A 24364-nucleotide genomic window follows, 5' to 3' on the forward strand; every position below is an offset into this window, starting at 1 on the left:
ACCGGAACAACAAATCTGATTTGTTTTAGTCACTCAAAGGTACCAATCTAGCCCAACAAAAGCTAGAATAATCTAAAAATATAAAAGATAAAATGCTTAAAAAACGTCAACAACAAAATCTTTTGTTTCCTAAAGATAAATTAAAAATGAAATAACAAGTAAAAGAAGAATAGCTGAGGTTTTTAAAGATAAGAGGAACATGAGAAATGCAGAAAGATAGATTTGGATTATTGCTCACTGTAGCCCCTAAAACTGCAGCAAAAACGCTCCAACATCTGCAAGCTGAATCAACAGCAACTGGGCTTCTTTTCTGATCTCCTTATCTGAGGAAAATTATCGGTTCAAAAAGCTTTCAAAGACAAAAAAACAAACAAAAAACAACTTTCTCATTTTAAAAAGCCTTCTCACTTCTCACTGTACCAGTGAAAGAGCTCTGACAACAGAAAGATGAGTTCTTGTATTTTGACCATCAGACCTCTGGAAGTCACGTCAGCTTTATTTGTTTTTTACTTTCATTTGTTCTCACAACTCTGTAAAAAGCAGACTGTACAAATAAAAACAACTGTGCACCGCTCTACCAAAAACCTCATCATGCAGTAATACTACTGGAAGTTCAGCCTTCAGTCTCTTACCAGTGTCTGCACCATGTGGGGTCTCTGTAGTCTGAGGCTCTTCACTGTCTGGAAGACATCCAGGATGCCTTCTGCCTTCACTCTCTCCAGAACCGTACTCAGCGCACAGAAGGTCCCTGTCCGTCCGGCACCAGCACTGCATTGAAGCATGGATAAATTACATATTTAGTTTAAACAACACCAAAAAAAAGAGCAGTTCTGAGACAGTTTTCTGTTTTGTTTAGTTCCCGTTACCTTTCCTCAGACACACAGCCCGACTCCAATTACTCCAACAACACAAAAATCAGCAGACTCATCTAAACGTTTAACAACGCGCTAACAAGCTGCTTAAGCAAGAGAAAAGTGAAAAGAAAAGCGAGTGTGTTTATGTTGAATGCGTCCACCTGCAGTGCACAGTGATGGGGTGGTTGCCGGACTGTTGCTGCTGTTTCTGCACCGCGGCAATGATGTTGATCATGCCTTTCCCGTCTGTAGGGATGCCCACCTCCGGCCAGCCGTGGAAATGAAACTGACGCACAGCTCGAGCCTTGCTTTCCTGGTCATCAGAGGCAAAAGTTAGTGACTGAAAGAGACTTTTAGTGTATTTGGTAAAATAATAATTGATAGTATTTATTTGATCTGGTAAACTATTAGGAGTCTCTGTATGTGGAGGATCTACTTAGCCCCATTCAATCAGGACAAACTGTTGACACAAACAGACACAAGGGGGAAAAACTGCACTTCTAGTTGAAAAATGCCAAAATGCTATTTAAAAGCACATTTTGGAAGGACATCTATCTGACGAGCATGGCAGAAGTTTTGTTTTGAGGCCTTAAAGCAAGATGTTTGAGTGTAAGAAGCTTGTGTTTCAACAAATCCTTTCTCACCCTGGTGTTGGTGACCAGGAGGTCTCGCACTGTGTAACTCTCGTTCTCCTCCTCCCTTTTAAGCTCAATGGAGACGTCCCCATAGCTCACAGTCCCTTCACTGGGCCAATACTGAGCACACTTTTCCTAAAACAGAAAACACGATATGTGATCTTTACAGATGTTTTAATTGTTTTAATTAGTCCTTCTACCCACTGAAATAGACTCGTAATCATATTACAGGTCAGAAATACCAATAACCTAACTTTCACATACATATACTAGCTGCATCCAATAAACTTGTTAAACTGTTTTGGCCAATTATTAATGAGATATCTAACACTGGTGTTTGTATTTGCACACACACACACACACACACACCTGCCCTCTCTCCTCCAGCTCAGTGAGCATGACTATTGAGCAGCTTCTCCACTCCCAGATCATCCTCCAAAAGTCCTCTATGGTGTGCAGCAGGGGCCCCTGACTCACTATGTATGCATCTTTCTGCCGGTAGCCCTGTGACCAAACAGAGGAGAGAACAGGAAGTGCCAGATGGGAATGACTGAGTGACGCAAATTAAACAAAGATGGGGGGGGGTAGCCAGCTCAAAACAACATATTGATTGCGTTCATCATTGAAACAAGATGGTCTTTTGTAAGATAAGACCTTTCTTTTTTTTTTTTTTAAACACTCACATCGATGAAGGAGGCGTTGACATAGTCAGTGTTTTCCTCTCCTCGTTTGACTGGAATGATCACTCTATTGAACTCATCTGTTAGAAGCACAAAGAGCCCCGAATGATAAAAGCTTTGACACGAGAGCATGTGGAATTTCATTGTGTTCTTTATGACTTTTGGGCACAGTTGCATGAAGTGCCTGAAAAGCTGAATCGCTCACACGGAATGATCTGCAGCACTCTGTTCTTCTTCATGTTGACGGGCAGGTTGCCCGTTCTCATCTTGTCATTCTGAATCTTGATGGATGTGAGTTTCTGAAGATGACGGGATGACAACTTAGTTTTATTTGATGCTGCACAGCGACCCCAGTTATGGTCAGAGGTTTGAAAAGAGACGCGTAGGATTAAAGCACGTGTGCCAACCTTGAATTCGGCCTCCAGCCCGCTGCAGCCAGCTCCGGGTGCAGGGGCGTACAGCTTAGCTAAGTGGGACTCCAACGACGACACCTCCAGCTCTGTGTCCCCGTATAAGTAGTGCTCTAACAAGGCCTGGAAGATGAAAACGTACTGCATCTGTGGGGGGGGGGGGGGAACATGAATCACCCTCTGATACATGTACAAATGCTTGATGAGTCACATGGAAGTGATACCATGTGACTCTGGTATTTGTTACCGTTTTTATACTTTTCCACTGGACTCACATCAGTTTGCACCATCTGACAACGCTGGGCTCTTATCCGGGTCACAAAGCCGTACACGTCCACCTTGGACTCACTGATCATCATGTCTAACATGGCATCAATCAATATAAAGGTACCTGTCCTTCCCACACCCGCACTGACACACACACACACACAGACATGTAATCTTGTGAGCTGCAGAAAACCCATGCTGAAAACAAAGTGTGAAAGAAAAAGCCCCACGCTTACCTGCAGTGAACAACAATAGGACCAGCATAAAAAGGGTTGCTGTTCTTGACTTTCTTGAGGAATTTGAGCATACCGATGGGAGTGAAGGGCACCCCGAAGTCTGGCCAGCTGGTGAAGTGGAACTGAGTGACCAGCCTCTGAGATTTCTTCCCGGAGACATCTCCCACCTAAGACACAAATAATCCAAACTGTAGAAAAAGCTGCAGGGTTCCCCATGTCTGTACATTAGGGCCATTTTCAGGCTTATGTTGGACGTTCTTGTCCACATGAATTTGTTCAAATTAAGACATTCTGCAAGAGAAGGGCAGGATTGTTTGTGCTCATTTGTCTCTGACAACAAAATACCTGTTGGATGCAGAACTTGCGGATGGTGTAATCCACCAGAACCACGGTGTCGTCTACAGCCACGCGAATGTTACCGTACGTCCAACAGCCCTGGTCCGGCCAGTACTGTGCACACTTACACTGAAACACAGAGTCATTTCAGACTGAACACACACACCTGACACATGGCACACAAGTTAAGAGCAATTACAGCAGAGAAAAAAAATAAAATTATAAGATATATATATATTTTTTTTAAGTTTACATAGCACCTGATTAGCTGTATATCATCTGTTTATATATTTAATTCAAACTATGATAATTAATCTTTTAATATGTTCAAGAAACCATCATAAGATCTGAGGACATCATCATCCTCCCCTCTTGCTCTTAGTCTCTTACCTCTTTTCTCTCCTTCAGATTGGTCACCATGACGATGGTGACTGTTTTCTGCTCCCAAATCATCCGCCAAAACTCATTTACAGTTTCCTCCTTTGGCCCTGAAAGGTCAGGACAGAAACTGCAGTTAGGACGATTAATCGTCAAAGGTTTTAAGTCACAGTTTGTCATTCCTTCAGTGCGGATGCTCACCTTGTGCTGCGATGAATTTATTCTTGTCCTGGTACCCCTGCAGTCAATAAAAAAAGAGAGAAACCAAAACTAGACATTAGGGACACTCGCAATGAGTAAATTGTAATTAGAGGAGTGTTTTGGGTTTTTTTTTTGTATTGAGAGAAGATGGAGTACAGATACAAACATCTATAAAAGAAGCATTGATGTAATCCGAGTCGGGGACTCCCTCTAGAGACAAGAGATGCACCCTGGAATGATCATCTGAAGGAGAAAGAAATGGGGACTTATGTGCTGCTCTACAGTTTTTTGCTGACTTGTAAATGAACTTTGACATTTCTTAAAGCTTGAATCAGCCAATCAGAAAGCGCTCTGTTACAGTGAGAGCCTACGGCGGTGTCTTACATGGCAGGATGTTGACATATCTGTTTTTTTCTTTATTTTCTTCCTTTGAAGCTGCGTCACATGATGCCTGGATGGGGCAGACTGGCAGAGCCTAAATGAGGGAGAAAGGGAGGAAAAAAACAAAAGAAAAATTAGAGAAATGCATGGCAACCTCCCGACTGTCTGCGATCCTACACAGAACTTCCTGTTGGCTTCATTTCTGCCAGCTGTGTCAACACAAATGACAGCATTTGTATCTCATCATGGGCTTGGAGCTGCAACATGAGAAATGTCCTACAGCTGCAACGAGAGGAGACTCAGACACGTCCGACAACCCTCACACAGCAGCAGGATTAACATTTCTTCTTTTATTAACTCAGATTTGTTTATTTAAAGTTTACATACATTTACTTGGACACAGAATATTCCTCAAAAGGGAAGAATCTGTATTTTGTTGGAGCAGAGCATCTCTCCACAATCTCGTCAGTAGTGCCTGTGTGCTCATTCAGGTATGGTAAAAATTACGAATCTTTCCTTTAGTTGTATTCTTTTTTTGTATTGTGACACAGTAAAAATAAGTTTTATAATAAGGTACATGCAATCTTGGGGAAAAAAAGCCCACATCATGTTCCATGATATATTTGTGTATTTAACAAAAACGATAAAAAAGATCAAATGCAGAAGTAGTACCAAAAAGATATTTCAGTAACTCGTAGAAGCACTTTTTGCATGAATAACTTCATCATTTCCTGTGTGACTAATCAGATTCTCACATAGATTTCAAACAGTTTTACTAACATAAAACATTTAACTCAGCTGTAGCCCTAACTCTGACTGGGACAGTTTGACTCATCAGAGCTTTTCTTCCTCTTCTGTATCAAATTTGTTGCTGTTTTTGGAATCGTTGTTCTTTCACGGGTTCATTTTGAACAAGCTTCAGCTGTAAAACTGATGGATACAAAGAGGAGTTTGTTAAAAGTGTGACATATGGCTGACTAATAGGCCCAAATCACAAGTCCTCCACCCCTGTGTTTGACAGCCGGTTTGTGCTGACGGGTTTGCTTTATGCCGAGCGTGCTGCTGTGGGTTAGGACCACACATCTTCACTTTGACCTCATCTGTCCACACTGTTCCACACGTCTAAAATGGTTCAGGTACAACTTTGCGAAGCTAAACTGTGTTGCCTTTTGAAGTCTGAACAGAACAGGCTTTCTTCTGATAACCCATCAGAGCAAGACACACCTGTTCAGTCTATTTATTAATCTTATTGTCATGAACTTTAACATCTAACAAGCCTTTTGAGGCCATAAAAAGTCTGAAATGTAGATTTCAACATTTTCCCACAGCCTCAGGCCATTAGTTGGTCTCACCTACTGGTGGACTTATTGAAAAGTGATAAAAAACAAGAAATATTTATACTCAATGGGGATGACACTAATCTTTTCCAGACAAATAGAAACAGTCGCATCTCTAAGATAAGTGCATTTGATTTGCAACTCTCACCGGCTAATTCCCACCAAAGCAATAAGAGCATACTTCCATTTTTTCTTGCACAGTTTATATATTTTGACTTAAGTTTTGATAAATAAAATTAAGGACACACTGTCACATGATGTTCTTTTGGATTTTTATTTACCTACAACTTGGTATGGACCAGAAGACCTATTTTTTGTCATAAAATTTTAAAATAAAAACAACAAAAATGAATAAAGCACTTTCTGTTTTTCGTGTGTAAGTGGTTCTTTAAGCTACAGCGCCTCGGTGTGTTGTCAGTTTGAGTGTGTCGTACGTTAAACTCCTCTCTGAAGAGCTTGTTGTCGTCAGCCATGCGGCGGTTCATTTCTTCCTCGAGCTTGTCCACGTGAATGGGCGGGTACTTCTTGTGCGTGCTGGGTAAGCGGGCCATTAGCGGCACGCTCTGGAATTCTGTGCCAGGAGCCAGGAAGGGAGGAGACGAAAGAGAAGAGGGGGACAGGAAGAGACAGACAGGTGGAGATAAAGAGATGGGATGTAGGGTCGAAACATGAAAGTGGAAAACCCAACTTCAACGTTCACGCAGTTCCTGAAATGCCCAGGAGAGGGTGCCGCGAGTCAACAATATAACATCAGGGAGCCAACTGTAGCTCTGATGATTAGGTAATGGCAGCAAACAGAAGTCTCCTGCAAACACTTTGCACAGTAAAATTTTATCAGTGGAGAAGGCAGAATCAATTGAGTATTTTCAGAAAAAAAAACCAAAATGCAACAAGTTTAATCAAGCTGCCTGTTAGTATTAGCTAATCTGACACAAAACAAAGAGCATTCGGCGTGTTGCTCTGCTTACAGGGCGCACATAAAGACAAACGCAGCACATCTCGGCGAGTTTCACCTGAATCATCTGATCCGCCGTTGGTCAGCCTGAAGGAGCTGGAATGGCCCCCCGCTTGCTTGTACTTCTTAAACCTGCCAAGGACCAGAGCGCATACTGACACGGAGAAAGGAAAACGCAAACACGCTGGGCTTTTGTCTCACAGCGGCGTGCCAATCAGTCATTGCCATGGTGACGGCAGCACCTAAGGCCCTTAAGGTCTGCGCGGCGTGAAGATCATCAAACATATTTTGTTGCCCACCTGAGCATGTAGAGGATGATGATGATGAAGATGATGACCAGCAGGAAGGACAGGGCCACCATCACAGCTATGATTGCCACTTCATCGTCCATAACTCGGGGAGAAAAGACAGGTCTAAATACAAACACTCAAAAGACGATCGAACATGGTGCAACAATTTCAACTAAGTGAACTTTGACATCAATTTGGAGGCATTTTAAAGGAGAACATTTCAAACCAGCTTCTAATTATTTTTTTTAATCATTTATTCAGATTTTAGAAGTTGGTTAATCAGTTTCCTCCTTTCCTCAGAAAAAAGTTGATTAAACTCACTGATTTCACGATTCTCCGAATGTTCGTTTTTTTTTTTTTTTCTCAATTTCTCGTCTGAGATGTTACTACAACACAGCGGTTCCCAAAGATGGAGTCGGGACCCCACTGTGGGTCGTGAGACACCAAGCGAGGGACAATCTTCAGTAACCACGACGAATTAAAAAAGTTAATGTCCTACTTTCACAATAATAGTACCAAAAATGAAAACAGTGGTGATAAATTATTACAAACAGTATCATTGTGGTTAAGGCTGTTTGTTTTGTTATTAGGTGCTTGTTTAAAAGTGGGTTAATAATAAAGTCTACACTTAAACCAGCAATAGTTCAGCTCATGTGTCTCTGGCACTGAAACTGGAAGGTTTGAGAACCACTGCTATAAAGTAATAACTCCAGTGTGCAAACAATAAACAAAATCTTCCCTCCACACACGAATGGAAGGTTCAACATGGTTTTCCTCAGAGGGAGCAGGTAAATCACAGAGGGTCAGTCTTTCACCTCAGTAACTAGTTCTCCACGATGCCGGCAGGCAGAAGGAGATATTATGAAACATGAAAACATTCAGAGTGTTTGCTGTGGTTTTTAGATCAATTATTAAAGCTTTAAAACGTCAAAGGCTTTCTAAACGTCAAAAGCTTGAAAGGATGCGTCCGCTGTTGGTCACACATCACACAGGTCACCTATTCTTCAAGTTTTACCCAGACGCAGATTAGAATAGCTTTCTCAGATTTCAAGGACAACTCTGAGGTCTTCCTGGTGACCTTTAACCCCCACAGCTGGAACCAAAGACACGATTAGTCTGAACAACAAGGTGTGCTGATGTTCGTTCGGGAAGATGCACGAGGCTGTGGCAAAAGCAGTGGATAATTTTTTTCTGTTTTCTAGCGAACGTCACGCGGCGGTGACAAAAGCAGGACGAGAATCAGCCATTCGGTCAATCTATTTCCAGAGAGTTCTCCACTCCGCTGCGAAGAATGCGTCATTTGACTTCATGCTCTCCGTACACTTTCTGGGAGAAGGGGTTTTGGAACAGTGCCCAGTTGTGTTGCATTTTCATACCCGTTTCCCAGGACTTTGCGGCGTTCTCGCTGGGACAATAGGTACATTGAAGAGAACGCGAGCACAAAAGGCTGTGAGTGTCATGTGGAACTGACACAGCCCTGACGGACCTAATGCCATTTACTCCGGCCTCAAGGATGTCCAGGAGGGACACAATGGGGCAATTACATAACACCTATAAACTAAAAGTCATCACGTTGTATAATAGGACCGATATTGGCGCTGCATGTCTTATTCAGAGTTAACGGAGGTTTGACTGATGCGTATTTGAGCCGCGGCAACGACGACTTCACGTCATCGCAGCAAAAACATTTTACTTGCACAAGCATGTAAACCATACCTGCTGTCATTATAATCTATAATAAAACTGTTTTAACCGATCAATCAGGGGCATACGCTGATGATTTGTGCATTTCTTTAGATCCCTGCATGATGAATAATTAATGTGAAAGAAAAAGGTGGAAGAGTCGTGTTTCACATAGGAGGATTGATCAAGCTGGTGTAAAATAAAGCCGAACACTACTTTCTTCAGGACGATCGTGTAATTGCATGTGCCCGAGCGTTGGTTTGTCTGTCTGTTAGCAAAATATCTCACAAACCAATAGACGGATTTTATTGTAAGTCTTAGAAAATATTTGTTGCATGCACACCTACAACTGATTAACCTTTGGAGTCTTCCTGATTCAGTATGGTCATCATAGCTAAACTATCGTAGTAAACACAAAAGTGGCTGTAACTCAGTCATTGTCACAGATATGGAGGAATAATTTGGTGCAGTAGTAGCTGAGAGTTATCCTCAACACCTTCTCCAAGTAATATTAGATCATGCAAGATCTAAAAACATGCAAGGTGGGGGGCGAGTCGACTGAAGCCCGACTTCAGCTTGGACAAAAACGTTTTTACGTATAAATAACACTTAACAGTGCGGGGGGGGAGTCACCTATTAAGGCGGTGTTCTGACAGGTCAAATGCAGGTGTGTCACGGAAAGATATTTCCAGACCTGCTACAATGGAGTCTAAAAGCACAAAAATCGTCCACAGTCTAAAATATTAAAGATGGACTCTTGACCAGAGAGCTTTCTTGCTCTTTTGAGCTGTTAGTGCCTTCCACACAACCCACTTTCCATGTAAAACTTGTCTCGCATAAAAACACGTCTCAAACAACTGAAGGCAAGCAGAAAGCTTTGAATAAAAACATTTAAAAAAAAATCCCCAAACAATTTACTGGAACCTTTAACTAAATTCAAGGAAAAACCTATAGGCACTCCAGCTTTTATAACAACTGTGTTACCTGACAATTGACTATTACAACTTGGATCTGGTTTAAATTAATATAACTGAGTATTAAGTCAAAAAGAGCCAAAAAGCAAAACTCAACCAGGAGTTGTCAGAGACTTAGCTGGAGCCAAAATCTGAACACGGCTCTAAAAATGAAAGGATCAAACAATAAAGTAGATACGAGGATGTTAACCTCTGACCTTTAGCTGCATGTTCTCTTTACAAAAGCAAAAGAAGACAATAACCATAAATAAGCAGTTCACAAATCCTTTGATCAGAATTTTAGATGTCAAAAAGATGCTGGTGAAACCAGTGAGCCATGGTGAATACATTAGAAGATATTGAAATTATTGTATTTGTTACGGGTCGATTTTGTTTCTGGAATGATCACTCACCAGGTGGGGTGGCGCTTGAAGGGGTAAGCATAGTTGTGGTCTCTGCAGATGAAGAAACCGTAGCTGAGGCTGGGGTCGCTTCACTTGTCTTGGTGGAAGGAGTGGAAGGAGTGGAAGTTGTGGTGGTTGTTGTTTGTTCGGTGGGTAAAGTAGTGGCCTGGTTGACCTCATCTCCGCTTTGGCTTGTGGTTGTGGGGGCTTCTGTTGTTGTTGTTGTTGTTGTTGTTGTTGTTGTTGTTGTCGTCATTGAGGGGTGTGTGGTGGCTACACTCTGCTGGGGTGTGGTTTGAGGGCTTGAAGATATGATGGGCATATCTGAAGGAAAAGACGACGAGGCTCGGTGAAAAGAAGATGGGACTTGGTGAGATGTTAACGCGAACCACTCGTCGTTTTAAAAAGCTCGGCATGTAAAAAGGTGCTGCGGCGGCTGGAGCTCATACCTGCGGTGGTTGTTTCTTGGGCTGAGGCCCCGAGGGCCACACCAAGCAGCAGGAGCAGGGGACACACACCCATTCTGCCCTAAACGAAAGACACAACAAGACACCAAATAATAACATCAAACTGAGCTTGAATTATTATAACATGTATTTATCCTTAAATTAAAGCCCAGGAGATTGGTAGTTTATCTTCTGTATCACCTAATAATAAAACAAGATAAAAAAAAAACACTTCATTGCAGCTTTTATTGATTCAATGTTTACCTGAAGAAGAGAAGATGACATCAATCACTCATTCGCACAGCGTGTTCCTACCAACCAAGAGAAACAAGCCAGACATTTAGTAAAACTCCAAGACCCTCTTTAAGTTTCTGCACTTTATGGTTTTAATAAAACCTGAAATGTGTATGAAAATGAACACCACGGGTAACACGATCACACAGGAGTGCAAATATGTTACTGAAGTTTTATCTTTCATTTTAAACAGTTTGTCACAAAGAAAAAAAAAAAGTTTACTCCACTTTAAGTGACCATTTTAAACATTCCTGTAATAAAAAAAATAAAAGAATAACATGATTTGTGTGTTACCTAACCATTATCCTCCTGACTCTGAGCAAGCATGTCCAAAACAGAGTCAGTGTCCTGTTCCAACAGAGGACCTATTCAACACTAATATGAGGATGAGCTATTAGAGGACAAAAGGCTTGAGCAGATCCTGGTGAAAGCCGGGTTATCGGTCTGTCAAACTGTCAGTCTGCTTTTTAATCTCAGAGGCTAACTGCACTGTGATAATCCCTGGATCTAATCCCACGGTCTTGACCCGGGAATAATTCTGCCTGTTCGCCTTTGCTTACAGTGATACTTCAACACCGGGCTGAGCCAAACACACACACACACAGGCCGACGCTTTACATCGCAGATTACCGCATCAGCGGGCAGAGGATAAAGCAGGCGCTAAAAGCTCTAATCCTGCCAGTTGCCAATCTGCGGCTGTGCTGAACTGGGTTCATTCACAGTGCGCTTACAGTTTGGTTTCACTGCAGGACAGTTAGGCTTCGACTGCAGCCGGCAATCTGGGCCCGATGAGCAAGTCGCGTGGTCAATGAGAACGCTATTAACCTACAAATCCAATTGTTGCTCTCACTTTCTCCAATGCCCACCCACTAACAACTGTCTGCCACCAAAAAACAATTGGAAAAATAAAGCATTGTAAGAAACAAACGAGTTAAATAAAATACAATAAATTGACCGTTGTTATTTCTTCATTACTGAACTTTTTTTTTTCTAATTACTTCATCATGTAGTTGGTAAAAAAAATGTAAAAACCTGAAAATTATAACCTGCAGTAATTTTCTGAGGCCATTTATCAGCATTAAAATGAAAAAAGAATTAATGCAACCCTTTTTTTTCTATCTTTCTTTTTTTTTTTATAACAAAAGCACCATGTAGTGACAGGCCAAGTTGTTCCCTAAGGGTGCTTTTCCAGTCAGGGAGGTTTGTGACACACCTACTTCCCAACTCCCTGCTGAAAAGAGATGACCAGCTTTTAGTTTTTATTTTTAATTTCCTTTAATTTGAAAGGATTATCAAGTGGAAGCAATGGTCTTAGGTAAGCTCAGCGTTACTTCCAAAATAAGGGCCTCCATGTTGACCCATTAGACCAGAGAAAATGAAGGAATATAAAGATCCCCTCTATAAGAATTGCCACTTGGAACAACTCTTTCCTAAAGGAAGCTTTATCAGACTCAGGTTTGTTTTTTCTGCAGACACAAGAAATTGAATCAAAACAAAGTTGAAAGTTGTATGTACCTTTTTCTTACTGAAATTAAAACAAAAATAAGTATGCATGAAACATGCTTTGGAGATAAATTTGGATGGTGTCTGATTTAACAATACGAAACAACAGGTTTAATAAAGGAAACTTTAATAAAGACGACTTCAGAACAAAAATATTAAATTCTGTTTATCTTTACGGACTGCAGGGTCTTGCAGAATGTGTACATATTTCTTCATATTAAAAATAAATAAATAAATAAATAAAGCAGCAAACCCTTTCCTGTTAGTAATAATAGTGTGCGTTGGTGAACAATTTCTTGACGTCTCTAATATTTGGTATCTTTCTTCCTCTGACTCACCTATAGTTATATATGTTCTTTGCAAATCTAACCCACATCTAAACCCCGATCTCTACCATCCTCCCTCATGTTAAATTGTAGAGTTAGTTGAAAACTGATGTTATGAACAAAGCTCACTGATTATTAATAATAATGTCATTGTCAAGCTTTTTATTTCCTCCCCCCCAGTGGCCTTAATGAAGCATGACTCATTGTTTTTCAGGGTGCTATGCGACAACACTGGAAGATGTGACACCGTGTTGGTGTAAAAGATAGAAACCAGACCTGTAGCTAAGCTCCACTTCACAGATGGAGCTCGCACCCGAGAGGTTTTTATCTGGAAACCATGTAGCACCGGGAGAACAACTCCCCAGAAATGCACCTTAATGTGTCTGGGCCTTTTGGGATGTGGTCGTCTTCCAGTGTGTGTGAGTGAGTGTAAAATGCAGGCTTTTTTTTTTTACATGTTTTTATTCAGCAGGCTTATACATATTGGTTGAAGACATCATTAATTTAGGAGGTACCGGGTAAGTGCTTCTATTTGTGCCACTCTTTGCTTCCGTGCAGACCCTGCATTCATGTAATTCACACTCAAGAAGGATGCAGGAAACAAAGTAAACAATACTGTTCAAACAAATGGGTGCATTTTGTACCTATTGTGTACTGGTTATTCACTTAATCTTCCAAAAGAGCCGATAATGTCCCAACAGTAACTAGTTTTAGTGTCAAGGAACCACTGGATGAAAAAGCAGCATAATTCATTTTTTGGCTGAGACAAATATGAACAAATGTACTTGCATCGTCTGTTTTGCTTAGTTAGAACTTTAACCACCAGTTTATCACATTGTTTCCCAGCAGTCACACTGATACAGCTGTCAGAAAAGTTGCTGTGTCTACATTCCTTTTTATTTTTACCACTGTCAGACAAAACTAACTTGACGATGATATGAAACAACTGGCCAGTGCGGACTGTCTCCAAATGCTCATGACTGGTCCAATTAATTGACAAACCAGTATTGGTCTGTTGGACTAGTTGGTACATTTTCAGGATTATTACTCTACTGACGACCCGTGTTGAAGCTCAGCGGGACAAGTAGCAGACCTGAGCTATTCTGAGGAAGTGTGTGGACTCTCAGGAACACAGTAAAATCCTGCATCTGTAGAGGTTGCCTGTCCTTATCTTTGTTAGTTATTTTAGTTTGTACGAACACTTCCGACTTGTAACCTAGAATAGTACTTTCCAAAGTTGGGATGGAGACTTCACTTTGGGTTGTGAAACACCAACCGAGGGGTCTGTACAGAAATCAACTGAAATGTAAAAACAACTTTGAACTCAATATTTTTGCCATTCTTATAACCTGCTGTCACGAAAGCCTGATGTTCATGTAATCCACTTGTATGTGTGTGTGTGTGATAGTGTGTTTGTGTTTATTATTTGTTAGCAAAACATCTTACAAATCAGTAAAAAAAATGTTAATGAAGCGAATAAGTTGCCCTGCTTTGAGATGGACACCACAGGTAAACTGACCTTAGCAAACACCAGAAATGGCTGGAATTCAGTCATTTTTACAAACATTTTGGTAAAATTTGTAGCAGCTGAGAATCATCCACAACACGTACTCCGAGTGCTAACAGATCGTGGAAGATCTGCCCATTTCATTGTTAAAGGAAATAGTCACCCCAAATCAGTGGTGTCCAATCCTGGTCCTGCACGTTTTAGATGTTCCTCTGCTCTTCAGCAGGTCTTCGACTTCTGCAGAGGCCTGTTAATCAGTCAGTCATTCAGATCAAGTGTGTCACAGCAGAGAAAAATCTAAACCATGCAGGATCGTGGCCCTCCAGGACCAGGATTGGACATGCCCTAAATGCTTAAAAGCAGTAAAATGGTAGCTGAGGCTGTTTGTGTTGTTCTCCTTTCAGAGTTGAATTGGCTTTTCAGCAATATTAACAATGCTTATATACAGCAACTACTATATATGAAAGGTCGTATCTTATTAGGTTACTTTTGTTGGTGACTAGTTGGCAAACATTTGCGAAGGAGTCTTTAAACGTCTCAAAGAGTTCACAGGGGTTCCTAATTTCTTTGGATAAGTCACAGGGGCTTGCACAATAACTTTTAATGGTTGGCCACTCAAAACACAGCCACACGGCTTGCTGTTCGCAAACATTTATAATTCAATGAGACTCCAACCCAACCCCAAAAAAGGCCCATTTTCTAACAGTTTTTAGTTGCTAACTCGTCTCAAACAGCTGCAGCCCAGTGAGACACCACCCTAAACAGCTCCTGTCTCAACCCGCTGCTGTTGTTTATCTGTGGGTAATAAGTTAAAAAGTTTGCGAACCATTGACCTAGAAGGCGTTATTGATTTCCAGAGACAGCAAGAAAAAAGCTCTAACTTCTTGATGTTAAGTTTCTTTAAACCGTTTTCACATTATGATATAAACAGAATTTTTTAATTCAACCAGAAATCAGAAGACAAGTATTTTGTACGCCATAGTTGTTACAGCAAATCTGAAATTGTCACAGTTTGACAAAAAAAAAAAGATTCAACTTAAAAAACTGCAATCTGCATTTATATTATTATTTATAAATTTAGAAAACGAAAGAAAAAAAATATCTCCAACCCTCTTGCTGACAAATGACGTTTATCTTAAAACAAAGAAAAAGAAAAAGGAAATGGCTCATAATTATCATGTGCTGATAACATCTCAATTTTCAGAAATTGGATGGAAAAAATCAACCTCTTAGTCTTATTGCTTTCACTTTTGTTTTGATGAACCCACATAATAAATACTTTTAAAGAGTTTTATCATGTTATTAAGCACAGTATAAACCAATACAAGTCATCCAATGGTGAAGAAACGTACTGAAGAAGTAGCCACTGAGCTCAGTTTGTCTTGATTTTGGATGTTTCAGGCTTGGTGCCTGTTTGTTACTGTAAATACTGTCGGGACCCAACTATCCAAGGTCCAACTATCTTAAACTTCTCACGCCTTTCTCAATTCTATGGTATGCAACACAAAAACTAAAAGCTTTAACATAACTGGAGGAAAAAGATGCAGTAGGGAAATACGAATTGACTGGTTTCTATTATTCTTTATTAGAATATCATAAAAGGCACCAGAATCCATAGAAATGACCGGGATGACACCAGGGGACCAACAAAGAATGGAGCATTAACCTTTAAGAGCTGGATTTGTTTATTTGGATAAAGTTATCTGAATTGTTATACAGCCTTTTTCTGCTCAACTTTAATAGGTGCCTATGCAATGAACCCAGTCATCTCCAATATATCAGAGTTAAATGTTACACAAAAGCCAGGGGTGGTTTATGTAAGACGTGCAGCATTTACAGTAAATTCTACAATTTGTTTGGATTTTTTGATTACCTCATAAATGAGTATTATAGAGCCTTGGGATTCCCCCGGAGGAGCTGGCCCAAGTGGCTGGGGAGAGGGAAGACTGGGTTTCCCTGCTTAGGTTGCTACCCCCGCGACCCAACCCCGGATAAGCAGAAGAGGATGGACAGATGGACGGACGGATGGATGGACGGACGGATGGATGGACGGACAGATGGATGGATGGATGGATTTCCTAAAGGTAGCATCTCACAGGGCCGAACTGTTTGAGACTAGTTGGAAACTCAAAATTATGAGAAAATAGGTGGACATCAACAACTGATATATACTCTCTCACTGAATTCTGAGTGTTTGAGATCAAATGGATTTTGCATTTCATTGAAATTGGCGTGATCTGGATGAGAATGTACAGTGGATTTTCTATTTCAGAAAGTGATAAAAGATTTGCCTGTGATGCTAATTATAGTTCTAGGACAGAAACTTGATAGTTTGCAGGTCAGCACCACTGCAGATTCAGTCCTTAATGAGCTGAAGGCACTAATGAAAATCCTCCTCTTTCTCAATGGAGTGCAATCACACAGTTGTGAAAGAGCTGGGCTGCTCTCAACCTAATTCATTCACACAGCAACAAGATCACTTGTAGGTAGAATATAAACAAAGTCCAATTACATCTTCATGTCAACCGAAAGGCCAGGACATAAGACTGGAGGAAGGTGGTTAAGTAAAGGATGAGTTACCTCTAAAATGAGTAAATTTCATTAATGCTTTTGTATTTAACTACAACTACAGAAGCACTATGATATGAATTAATGATAAACCTATTTTGAAAAGTGATTTAAAACACATTTAAACTAACATTTAATGGGATTAAAGTGCTAATGCTTTGGGTGAGAGCTCTTAGTTGATCACTTCTGGATTTACTGCGTTATTTATTTAAGCCAGATTTGGCAGAAACCCAGTGACAGATATGGCCAAAAAATGATGACTGCTGAAACCTCTACGTATTCAAAACTTCCACCGAAGTGAGGCGGTAACCCAACAGACGCGGAGCCTTCAGGCCTCAGTGATGTGACACTCACAGTGGTGGTCAAAAGGGGACTTCAGCGTTCACGCAGAGAAATATTTCCTCTGGCTTTCTCTAAAAAGGAATCCTGCCTCACTAGTTGCGGCCCAGCTGGATAATACTCGTCTGTCTGTCTCCTTTCATGGCATATTAATACTGTTTCTATGTTTTCACCGGGAGGGGGTCTGTGGCAGCAGGGATACTGTGAATGCTTCTCTTCACGGGAGACTGTAGTACGCCTAACTCAGGGCTGCTAGGACTCTTGCTCCAAAACAGACCGCAGATTATACATCCCCAGTGCCACATACAACAGCCACAATCCTCTGGACTTCCTTTTCTGAGGGATCCTACTCTCTGCTGGTGTGGTTTGTGTTCCCGGTTGGCTTCATTCATAAGCTGGTGAGCTGATAAAAAGATGAAGCGTGGGGATTACTATTCTGGCTAATTACAAGGACGGGAGTGACCGCTGCGTCTGTTATTAAGCCCGAAATGATGATTCTGGTCCACCGGGCTGAGTGGATCAAGAAAAATCACTTGTTTTAATGAGTGAAAGTGGTGAGTCAGTGAAGCTCGGCTCTGTGTGTTGTGGGGTTTTCTCACAGAGGATGCCAGGGGCCTCTCAAGCTTTCCCACATTGGACACAGAGAGGATCTGAAGGCGCAAACCATGGCCTCCCCACAAAAGCCACTGTGACCTTCAAGTGTGGTTTGGAGCCAAACGGATGGCTCAAGGGCCACAATGAAACTTGATTCACTATCACTTCCACCCTTTGAAACTTAAGCACCATAACTGATTTCTAGATGCAGCATGTAAGTAAGGCTGGACATCCAGCCTCAATGTGCTTCTCGAAACGAACAAAATGTGATTTAAGTATCAGAAACCGCAAAGCTTAAAGAGGCTGGCACTTAATGCCAACTTTAGAGTCTTAATCCTGAGTATTTACTCTGTAACAAGAGATAGCTTTGGTTTAAATTTATACTTTTTATGTGCGGTTACTTTAAGTGTTATGAAAAAACAATAAAAAAAATTTGAGTTGTTAAGTTTTAGTTGAAAAACATTTAATAAAATTAGAGCACAACTAAAGGTGGATATTTTGAAAAAAAAAAAAGGTTGATTTAAAGCCAGTTAGGGGAATAATTTTGCCCCATTTATTGCTACTTTTACTTTTTAATCAGTTCAATTTATGTCATGATTAAGCTGAAAAAGGAAATTTGCGGGGGTCGTATATTGACTTTCAAACAAAGAAGTTAGCCACTCAAGATCCCCCCCAAAAATACACATTTGACTGAAGACCATCTGCTGTGGCGTGATTAGTTTAAAAATATAATGAAACAGAATAAACAACAGTTTGTCAGTCAAACTAAAATAATTTGTCAGAACATCCTATCTGCGCTAATATTCAGTCGTAAAAAAATCTGTCATTTTTATTTCAACCAGCAACACAACACTGTAAAAGTACCAGTTCACTATAGAGACCATCCAAGGGGATGATAGTGTCCAAATCCAATTCAATTAAAATCAATTCACTCCAGTTAACTGTAAATATGACTCAGTTCAGTACAACCAAGTGTACATCCAAATCCAACAATGTAAAGTCCAATGTCTACACACTTACACCCGCAGAGTGCAGTGTACCATGGGAATAAGACTTTTCAAGCCTGATCCCTCATTATGTTGTTAATTTCCCAGGGATCGCGCTTCTTTACAAGGTGAAAGTACAAACCCCTGGTACGAGCACAGGAGGAGTATTGACAGTAATCACACAAAGATAAATCGCTGTTCTATTTTTGTGGAACATGATACACACACGAAAACAAATTTCTTTGCTCACTATCATCCGTTGTGCTGTTTTTTAAACACCAGCAAACAGAAATGAAACTGTTTTCAATCACATAATCTGACACTTTAATGTAAGACAACGCATCCAGTGAAAATTAACCACAACTTTTCATTAATATCTCAAACAAAGATCAAATAGACTTCATCTGCCTTTTTTTTCCAGGGGCTATTACAGAACTGAACCCACTTCTTGACAGTTTTTGGACATGTGATATATTTTATATATTTAAAATCATCATATTTATCTTTAGGTTACCTCTGGCTATTCATAAATCCCCAACTGAGCTGGCCACATCCTGCGACAATCCGAGCTTTCAGAAATGAAGCCGCCATCATGAAAACACAGGAGGTGTCGGGCCTTGCGCAGTAGCGGTAATGTAAAACTCTACACAGAAATTGCACGTTGGCAATCTCTCTCTAAATCCTGCGGCGGGACAGTCACACAGTCCACCTGTCATCACCACACCACACCCTCAATCTGCAACGCTGGCTTTTATGTCTCAGCTGTTACAGCACAGAGACTATCTCTGCCTTGGCAGCTCAGAGGCATAACAGCGCCTGCTTGACTTCATCTCCCCTCAAACTCTGGTCCAAGCACGATTTCTCGTTTGAGATTATCCTTGTATACGTTGTCCTTCTTACATAATAAAGGTGAAACCAAAACACCATTGTTTCTAATACTAATATGTAAAAAAAAAACAAAAAAAACTTTAGGTGGCATTGCATTTAGAGACAAGTGCCTTTTGCAGTGTTATATCCCAACATATTGTTTACTAAATAATTATGACTTGCATTTGCTAATATAAAGTTTCAAAAAGGTTACAACATTCATTGTCACAAGACTAATTTTGGTCCAGAATTGCATGTTTTTTTCCCACCAACATCTTGATTAGATAGTGAAACCAGTGCAGCATGAAGTCCTCTTCAGCACGTCCCAAAGGCTGAATGTGGACTGGTCTGGTCTCTTTGGTAATTCATGTCAAAAACAAACTGCTCACTGCATCAGCTGGGATAAAAATAAATAAATAAATAAATGTTGCCAACTGAAACATACTAATCATTGTAGAACTTTTCCAATTAGAGCCTTATTTGCTTATTTAAATTCAATAGTGACTGTAAAGATAAAAAGTTTTCCTGCCGTTTGTGCGAGTAAATGCTTTATGGTCAAAGATGGAGCAGGAATGAGCACTACGCCATACTGTCTCGCTTTGCTGCAGTCAATCTGGAAAAAAGGGGAACCCAAAGTGACAGTTCAGATATCATAAGAGCCCATCCCACTTTATTTGTCCCCTCCTTTTCCTCTGAAAGATAAGAAACTCAGCAAGGCAAGCATCAGAGGCTTCACTTAAGAGAATTGTCTCAGTGCTCCAAAATGTCATTTTCTCTTCCAGTCAGAGAGCTAATATCTCACTGGGTTGTGACAGCTGGAGAGTAGTTGGCAACTAGCATACGCGAGGGAGGAAGTCTCCAAAAAGTCTCGAAACGTTTGAGGGGTTCTCCATTTTCTTGCGCATCTCAGAGCCTTGCAGTCTTGTTGCTTTAGTTTTGAATGTGTTCAAAAGAATGTAAAACTAATTTTCTCTTAAAATAGGTGCACTTGTGGCGGGAGACTTGAACCCGTCTCAGTTTTGTCTCGGGCGTCTCAAGAGCACTAGAGCTGTATTTTAACACCTGTATGGGAGCTCCACTGTGACAGAAGGCATCCAAGGCTACAGCCTTGACTGGTCAGGTCTAAAAACCACAAAAACAGAAAAAAACTAGTCCAAAAAGAAACAAATCTGCCAATCTTCATTTCTAAAGTGTACTCCAATAAGTTAAATCATAAAGGTGGTGCCAGCTGCCATGGTGGGTACAAAGTGAGTCAAAGAGGTAGGAAATAAAATAACATGCACAGCCTAGAATACAGTTTTGCAAACTATAACTTGGTTGCAAATATTCGGAATCCAGTTTTCTTACAATTTTTCTGCAGTTATGAGTCACCCGGTGAGATATGAAGTGATGCATTAAGGACTTCTCAGCCTTATCTACGTGCTGATGGGATCATTTTAAAAAAGATGTACAGGCGAACGGGGAGGTGAAGACAAGATCTGACTGACACGGACCCAAAAGTAGAGTTACACAATCAAAGGGAAACTGCTTGGATATTGAAAAGAAAAAGAAAATAAAAGCAAATCCTACACTGATGAGATTCAAACGTAATCTGATTATGTTATCCACATTCCTCGTGGTTTCGAGAGGACCCAACGCAAAAATCCTCCCAGATCACGAAGATGTGCAGCAACAGTTTGCTCAATAATTTGAAGGGATTACATAATCTCCATCCTGTAACAGAAGGCCCAATCAGAGCTGAATGACTCTGCAAGATGTTGTTTCAGCTCGGCCAAAATATTCGATTTGGTTCTTGTAAAGCCAATTACGCGTGCTCATTTCCGGTGTTGTGAAATAAACCTTTCTTCATACGTAGCAGTGTTTATCCTCTCTGCGGGGTGAATTACACGATCCCTTCCTGTCAGTGTAAAAACACACTGGCCTACAGGTGGAAACAAAAATATACCTCCAGCCCCACCCCAGAGCCAGCTCATAATATTCTGCCGAAGCCCAGAAAAAAAAATGTTGAAATTTCACAACACTGAGGTAAAGCAGTGATCAAAACTTCTTGCAGCTTTCCCACAAGGCAACTTAAAACCGCATATTTTTAGAAACTGGGACAATCGTGAAACGCATGGTGTGAAGATCATTCATCCTCCTCTGCTAAGACCTTTTTTTTCCCTGCTTCTCAAGTCAGAAATAACTTGGGTTTTCTTAAATTAGCTTGTGGAAGACACAGCGGCGGATGATAACAGCTCTGCGTTTCTCTGTCATACGATGGAGGTGTTGGGTTTTTTTTCTTCCTCCCCTCTTCTTTCTTTCACAGTTCAGTTTTGATGAGACGCTGCGGCTGGACACGGTGCAAATGCTCCCGTGTTTAGTGACAGAAAGATGTGGACGTGTTCAGGACCCGACGAGTAGAGGTCACAGGCTGGAAACAGAGATTCTGTTATTTTGGACTTGGATAGTAGGTGACATGACCTCGGTGAAGCTGATGTGAACAGAGCGAGGAATGGTGTGTGTGTGAGTGTGTGAGCTGCAGCTCGCTGAATCAAACCAGATGTTAGAGGAGTCGAGCTCCAGGCAGCAGATATGACAAGCCAGGCTCTGGGATGGCCTCCTGAGAATGACGACGCTCTGATCTGCTCTCACTTCGGAGCACTTTTTCCTCCTTTGTTGCTTAAACGAGGCGAGGAGCACTAGTTTAGTCAGAGCTCCGATCCGATGTTACACGTTCTTCATGTCTAATAAGACTTGTCGTGACAGTTTACGTTTATGATTTGCCACCCGAGTAAAAGCAGAGCAATTACCACCCACTGCTGAACGCGGTAATGTTTTTGCCTGTGTCTGTGTTAGCAAAATATCTCATGAACCACAAGAGAGGTTTTAATGAAACTCCCAGAAAGTATTCTTTAGATGTACATCTACAACTGATTAACTTTAAGAGTCAGTCCAATTCAAGATGGCTGCCACAGCCAAGTAAACTTAGCAAACACATTAATGGATATAACTCGGCTTATTTTATAGTTATTAAGCTACGATGGCAGTAGATGAGAGTCCCCAACACATGGTGCCACATTTTTGCTGAAAACTTTAGCATTAACTATTGGGGTCAACCCTGTTTGTTAGCAAAATATCTCATGGTCCACAGGAACCAGTTCAATGAAAGTCTCAGAAAGTAGTTGTTGGGTGTTCATGTACGACGGACTAACATAAACAGAAATGGCTACAAGTCGGTCAGTTTCACAGATACTGAGCGAAAGTAGACCAAACTTTGGCCGAGAGTCGTCCTCAACACATACTTCAGTTCCCCCGAGAGATCTCGTCTGAGATCACACACGAGGTTCAACCACAGCTTCATCTCTTCTCCTCGCAAGACGATCTTCGTCGAGAGCTCTGGCGATCGCCAGGTGGCGGGCAACCTACGCGTTTTCCTACGAGGAGCACAACTCGATCAAGCCAAGCTCCAAACTTGGACAGGGTCGGCGTGGCTACACCCAGAATGACGGGAGAATCTGGATCCGAGGGGGAAACTTCGGGAGAGGTTGAAGCAGAGGGGAGGGTTCGAAAGGAGAAGCACAAAGCAGCTGCTGTGGTTTTGACAAAAGGATACATGTTAATGTTAGGGCGACCTAATTCATGATGAAGACCCACTCCTCCTGCTCCTCCACCCACCCCCACCCCCCTCCTCTCTCTCTGGATGTGTAATAACAAAGCTCTGATCAATACAGTATACTTTCCAGTTAGCCAGTCCAGAGAAGCCCCCTCTTTGTTCTAGAGCCAGCACAACAAACCCACTCACTTCTGATCCCCCCCTTATTTTTTAAATGTTTGCCGCACTCATATCAACCCCCCCTCCTCTTTCTGAGAGCCAACATTTCCCTCCCTGCCTCCGAGCCACTTCCCAAAATGTGACTATTAAAGCTACCCCCGCTTCTTCTGCGTGCCTCAGTTCATCTCCGCAGTTATAAAAGGGCTGTGTGGGACTAAATGAGGGAGGGCTGCCTGGCTGGGGAGGTGGAGGAGGTGGAGGTGGTGGGGAAACAAGAGCCACAATGTTACAGCAGGAGGAAACACGCTTGTACACACAGCGACATTGTAACAAGTGGGATTCGGCTTTGCGCAACGACGAAAAAAAGCCAAGAAAACTCACCACAACTCCTGTAGCGTCCAGAGGGAGCCCGTGAAGGGAGGAATTAAGAAGCCAAGAGGGGATTTATCCGCTTTTTTTCCTTTTTAATACCCCCCTCTTCCACGTTTTTCAACCCCGGCCCCTCAGTCTCCACACCCCAGGAACTAAGAGCGGGGCAGGCGGGTGGTGGTGGTGGTGGGGGATCTGCTGGGTGATAGCGGAGGAAGAGGGAAGCACAACCTGGGACACACCGCTGCCAACACTTCGCAATCAGTTCTCTCTCTTTCCCCCTCTCTCCTTCTGCCAAGTCCAAACAAAACAAAACAAAAAAAAAACAACAACAAGGCACCCCCTCCAGGAAAACTGTAATCCTCGCGCGTGTACGGACTCGTCGGAGGGTTCCTCCTCGGCCTGCTCGGACGATAAACCCCACAGTTTATCGGCTGTTTCCGGGCGCGTCGTCTCGCTCTCCTAGTCCGCCATGTTGTGTGTCTGTCTGCATAGGAAGAATGGGAAGCTGCAGAAAAATTCCCAGGCCAGGCCCCGTCTCCATTCCGTCCTGTTTCTGCGTGGCCGACAGCGACCTCTGCCGGCGAACGTCAGCGCTGCAGCCGCGGACACAGGCCGGGGGAAAACAGTTTATTCTAGTATAAGAGAAAAATAAAAGGAAGTATGCAAAACACATTTGTTTGCAGGCCTTTCTCCCCTATTTTATATATATAATAGAGCTGCACCATCACAGTATCAGCAAGCACAATATCAATATTGTAAAAGACTGCTTGGACTTCAATAAATCAGAGATACATTTCAAGTAGCCTGCATT

General features: G+C 41.6%; 1 protein-coding gene across 1 annotated transcript in view; it reads right to left on the bottom strand.

The window, feature by feature from the left end:
* ptpra (protein tyrosine phosphatase receptor type A) overlaps positions 1-24050 on the bottom strand; it is a 28689-nt gene extending 4639 nt beyond the window's left edge. Inside the window, exons 1-21 of the mRNA XM_017422847.3 lie at positions 23563-24050; positions 10711-10757; positions 10450-10528; positions 10010-10324; positions 6970-7063; positions 6729-6802; positions 6150-6286; positions 4382-4472; positions 4164-4240; positions 3998-4034; positions 3809-3906; positions 3428-3547; positions 3083-3249; positions 2855-2990; positions 2577-2726; positions 2375-2468; positions 2173-2249; positions 1859-1993; positions 1499-1624; positions 1016-1167; positions 633-768 (exon numbers count right to left, since the gene is read on the bottom strand). Of these exons, the coding sequence (XP_017278336.1) occupies positions 633-768; positions 1016-1167; positions 1499-1624; positions 1859-1993; positions 2173-2249; positions 2375-2468; positions 2577-2726; positions 2855-2990; positions 3083-3249; positions 3428-3547; positions 3809-3906; positions 3998-4034; positions 4164-4240; positions 4382-4472; positions 6150-6286; positions 6729-6802; positions 6970-7063; positions 10010-10324; positions 10450-10528; positions 10711-10731 (2316 nt within the window). The 5' untranslated portion in view covers positions 10732-10757; positions 23563-24050. The remainder of the gene's footprint in view (positions 1-632; positions 769-1015; positions 1168-1498; positions 1625-1858; positions 1994-2172; positions 2250-2374; positions 2469-2576; positions 2727-2854; positions 2991-3082; positions 3250-3427; positions 3548-3808; positions 3907-3997; positions 4035-4163; positions 4241-4381; positions 4473-6149; positions 6287-6728; positions 6803-6969; positions 7064-10009; positions 10325-10449; positions 10529-10710; positions 10758-23562) is intronic.
* Positions 24051-24364: the final 314 nt, after the last annotated feature.

Source organism: Kryptolebias marmoratus, linkage group LG4 (genome assembly GCF_001649575.2).
Source record: "Kryptolebias marmoratus isolate JLee-2015 linkage group LG4, ASM164957v2, whole genome shotgun sequence".
NCBI lineage: Eukaryota > Metazoa > Chordata > Actinopteri > Cyprinodontiformes > Rivulidae > Kryptolebias > Kryptolebias marmoratus.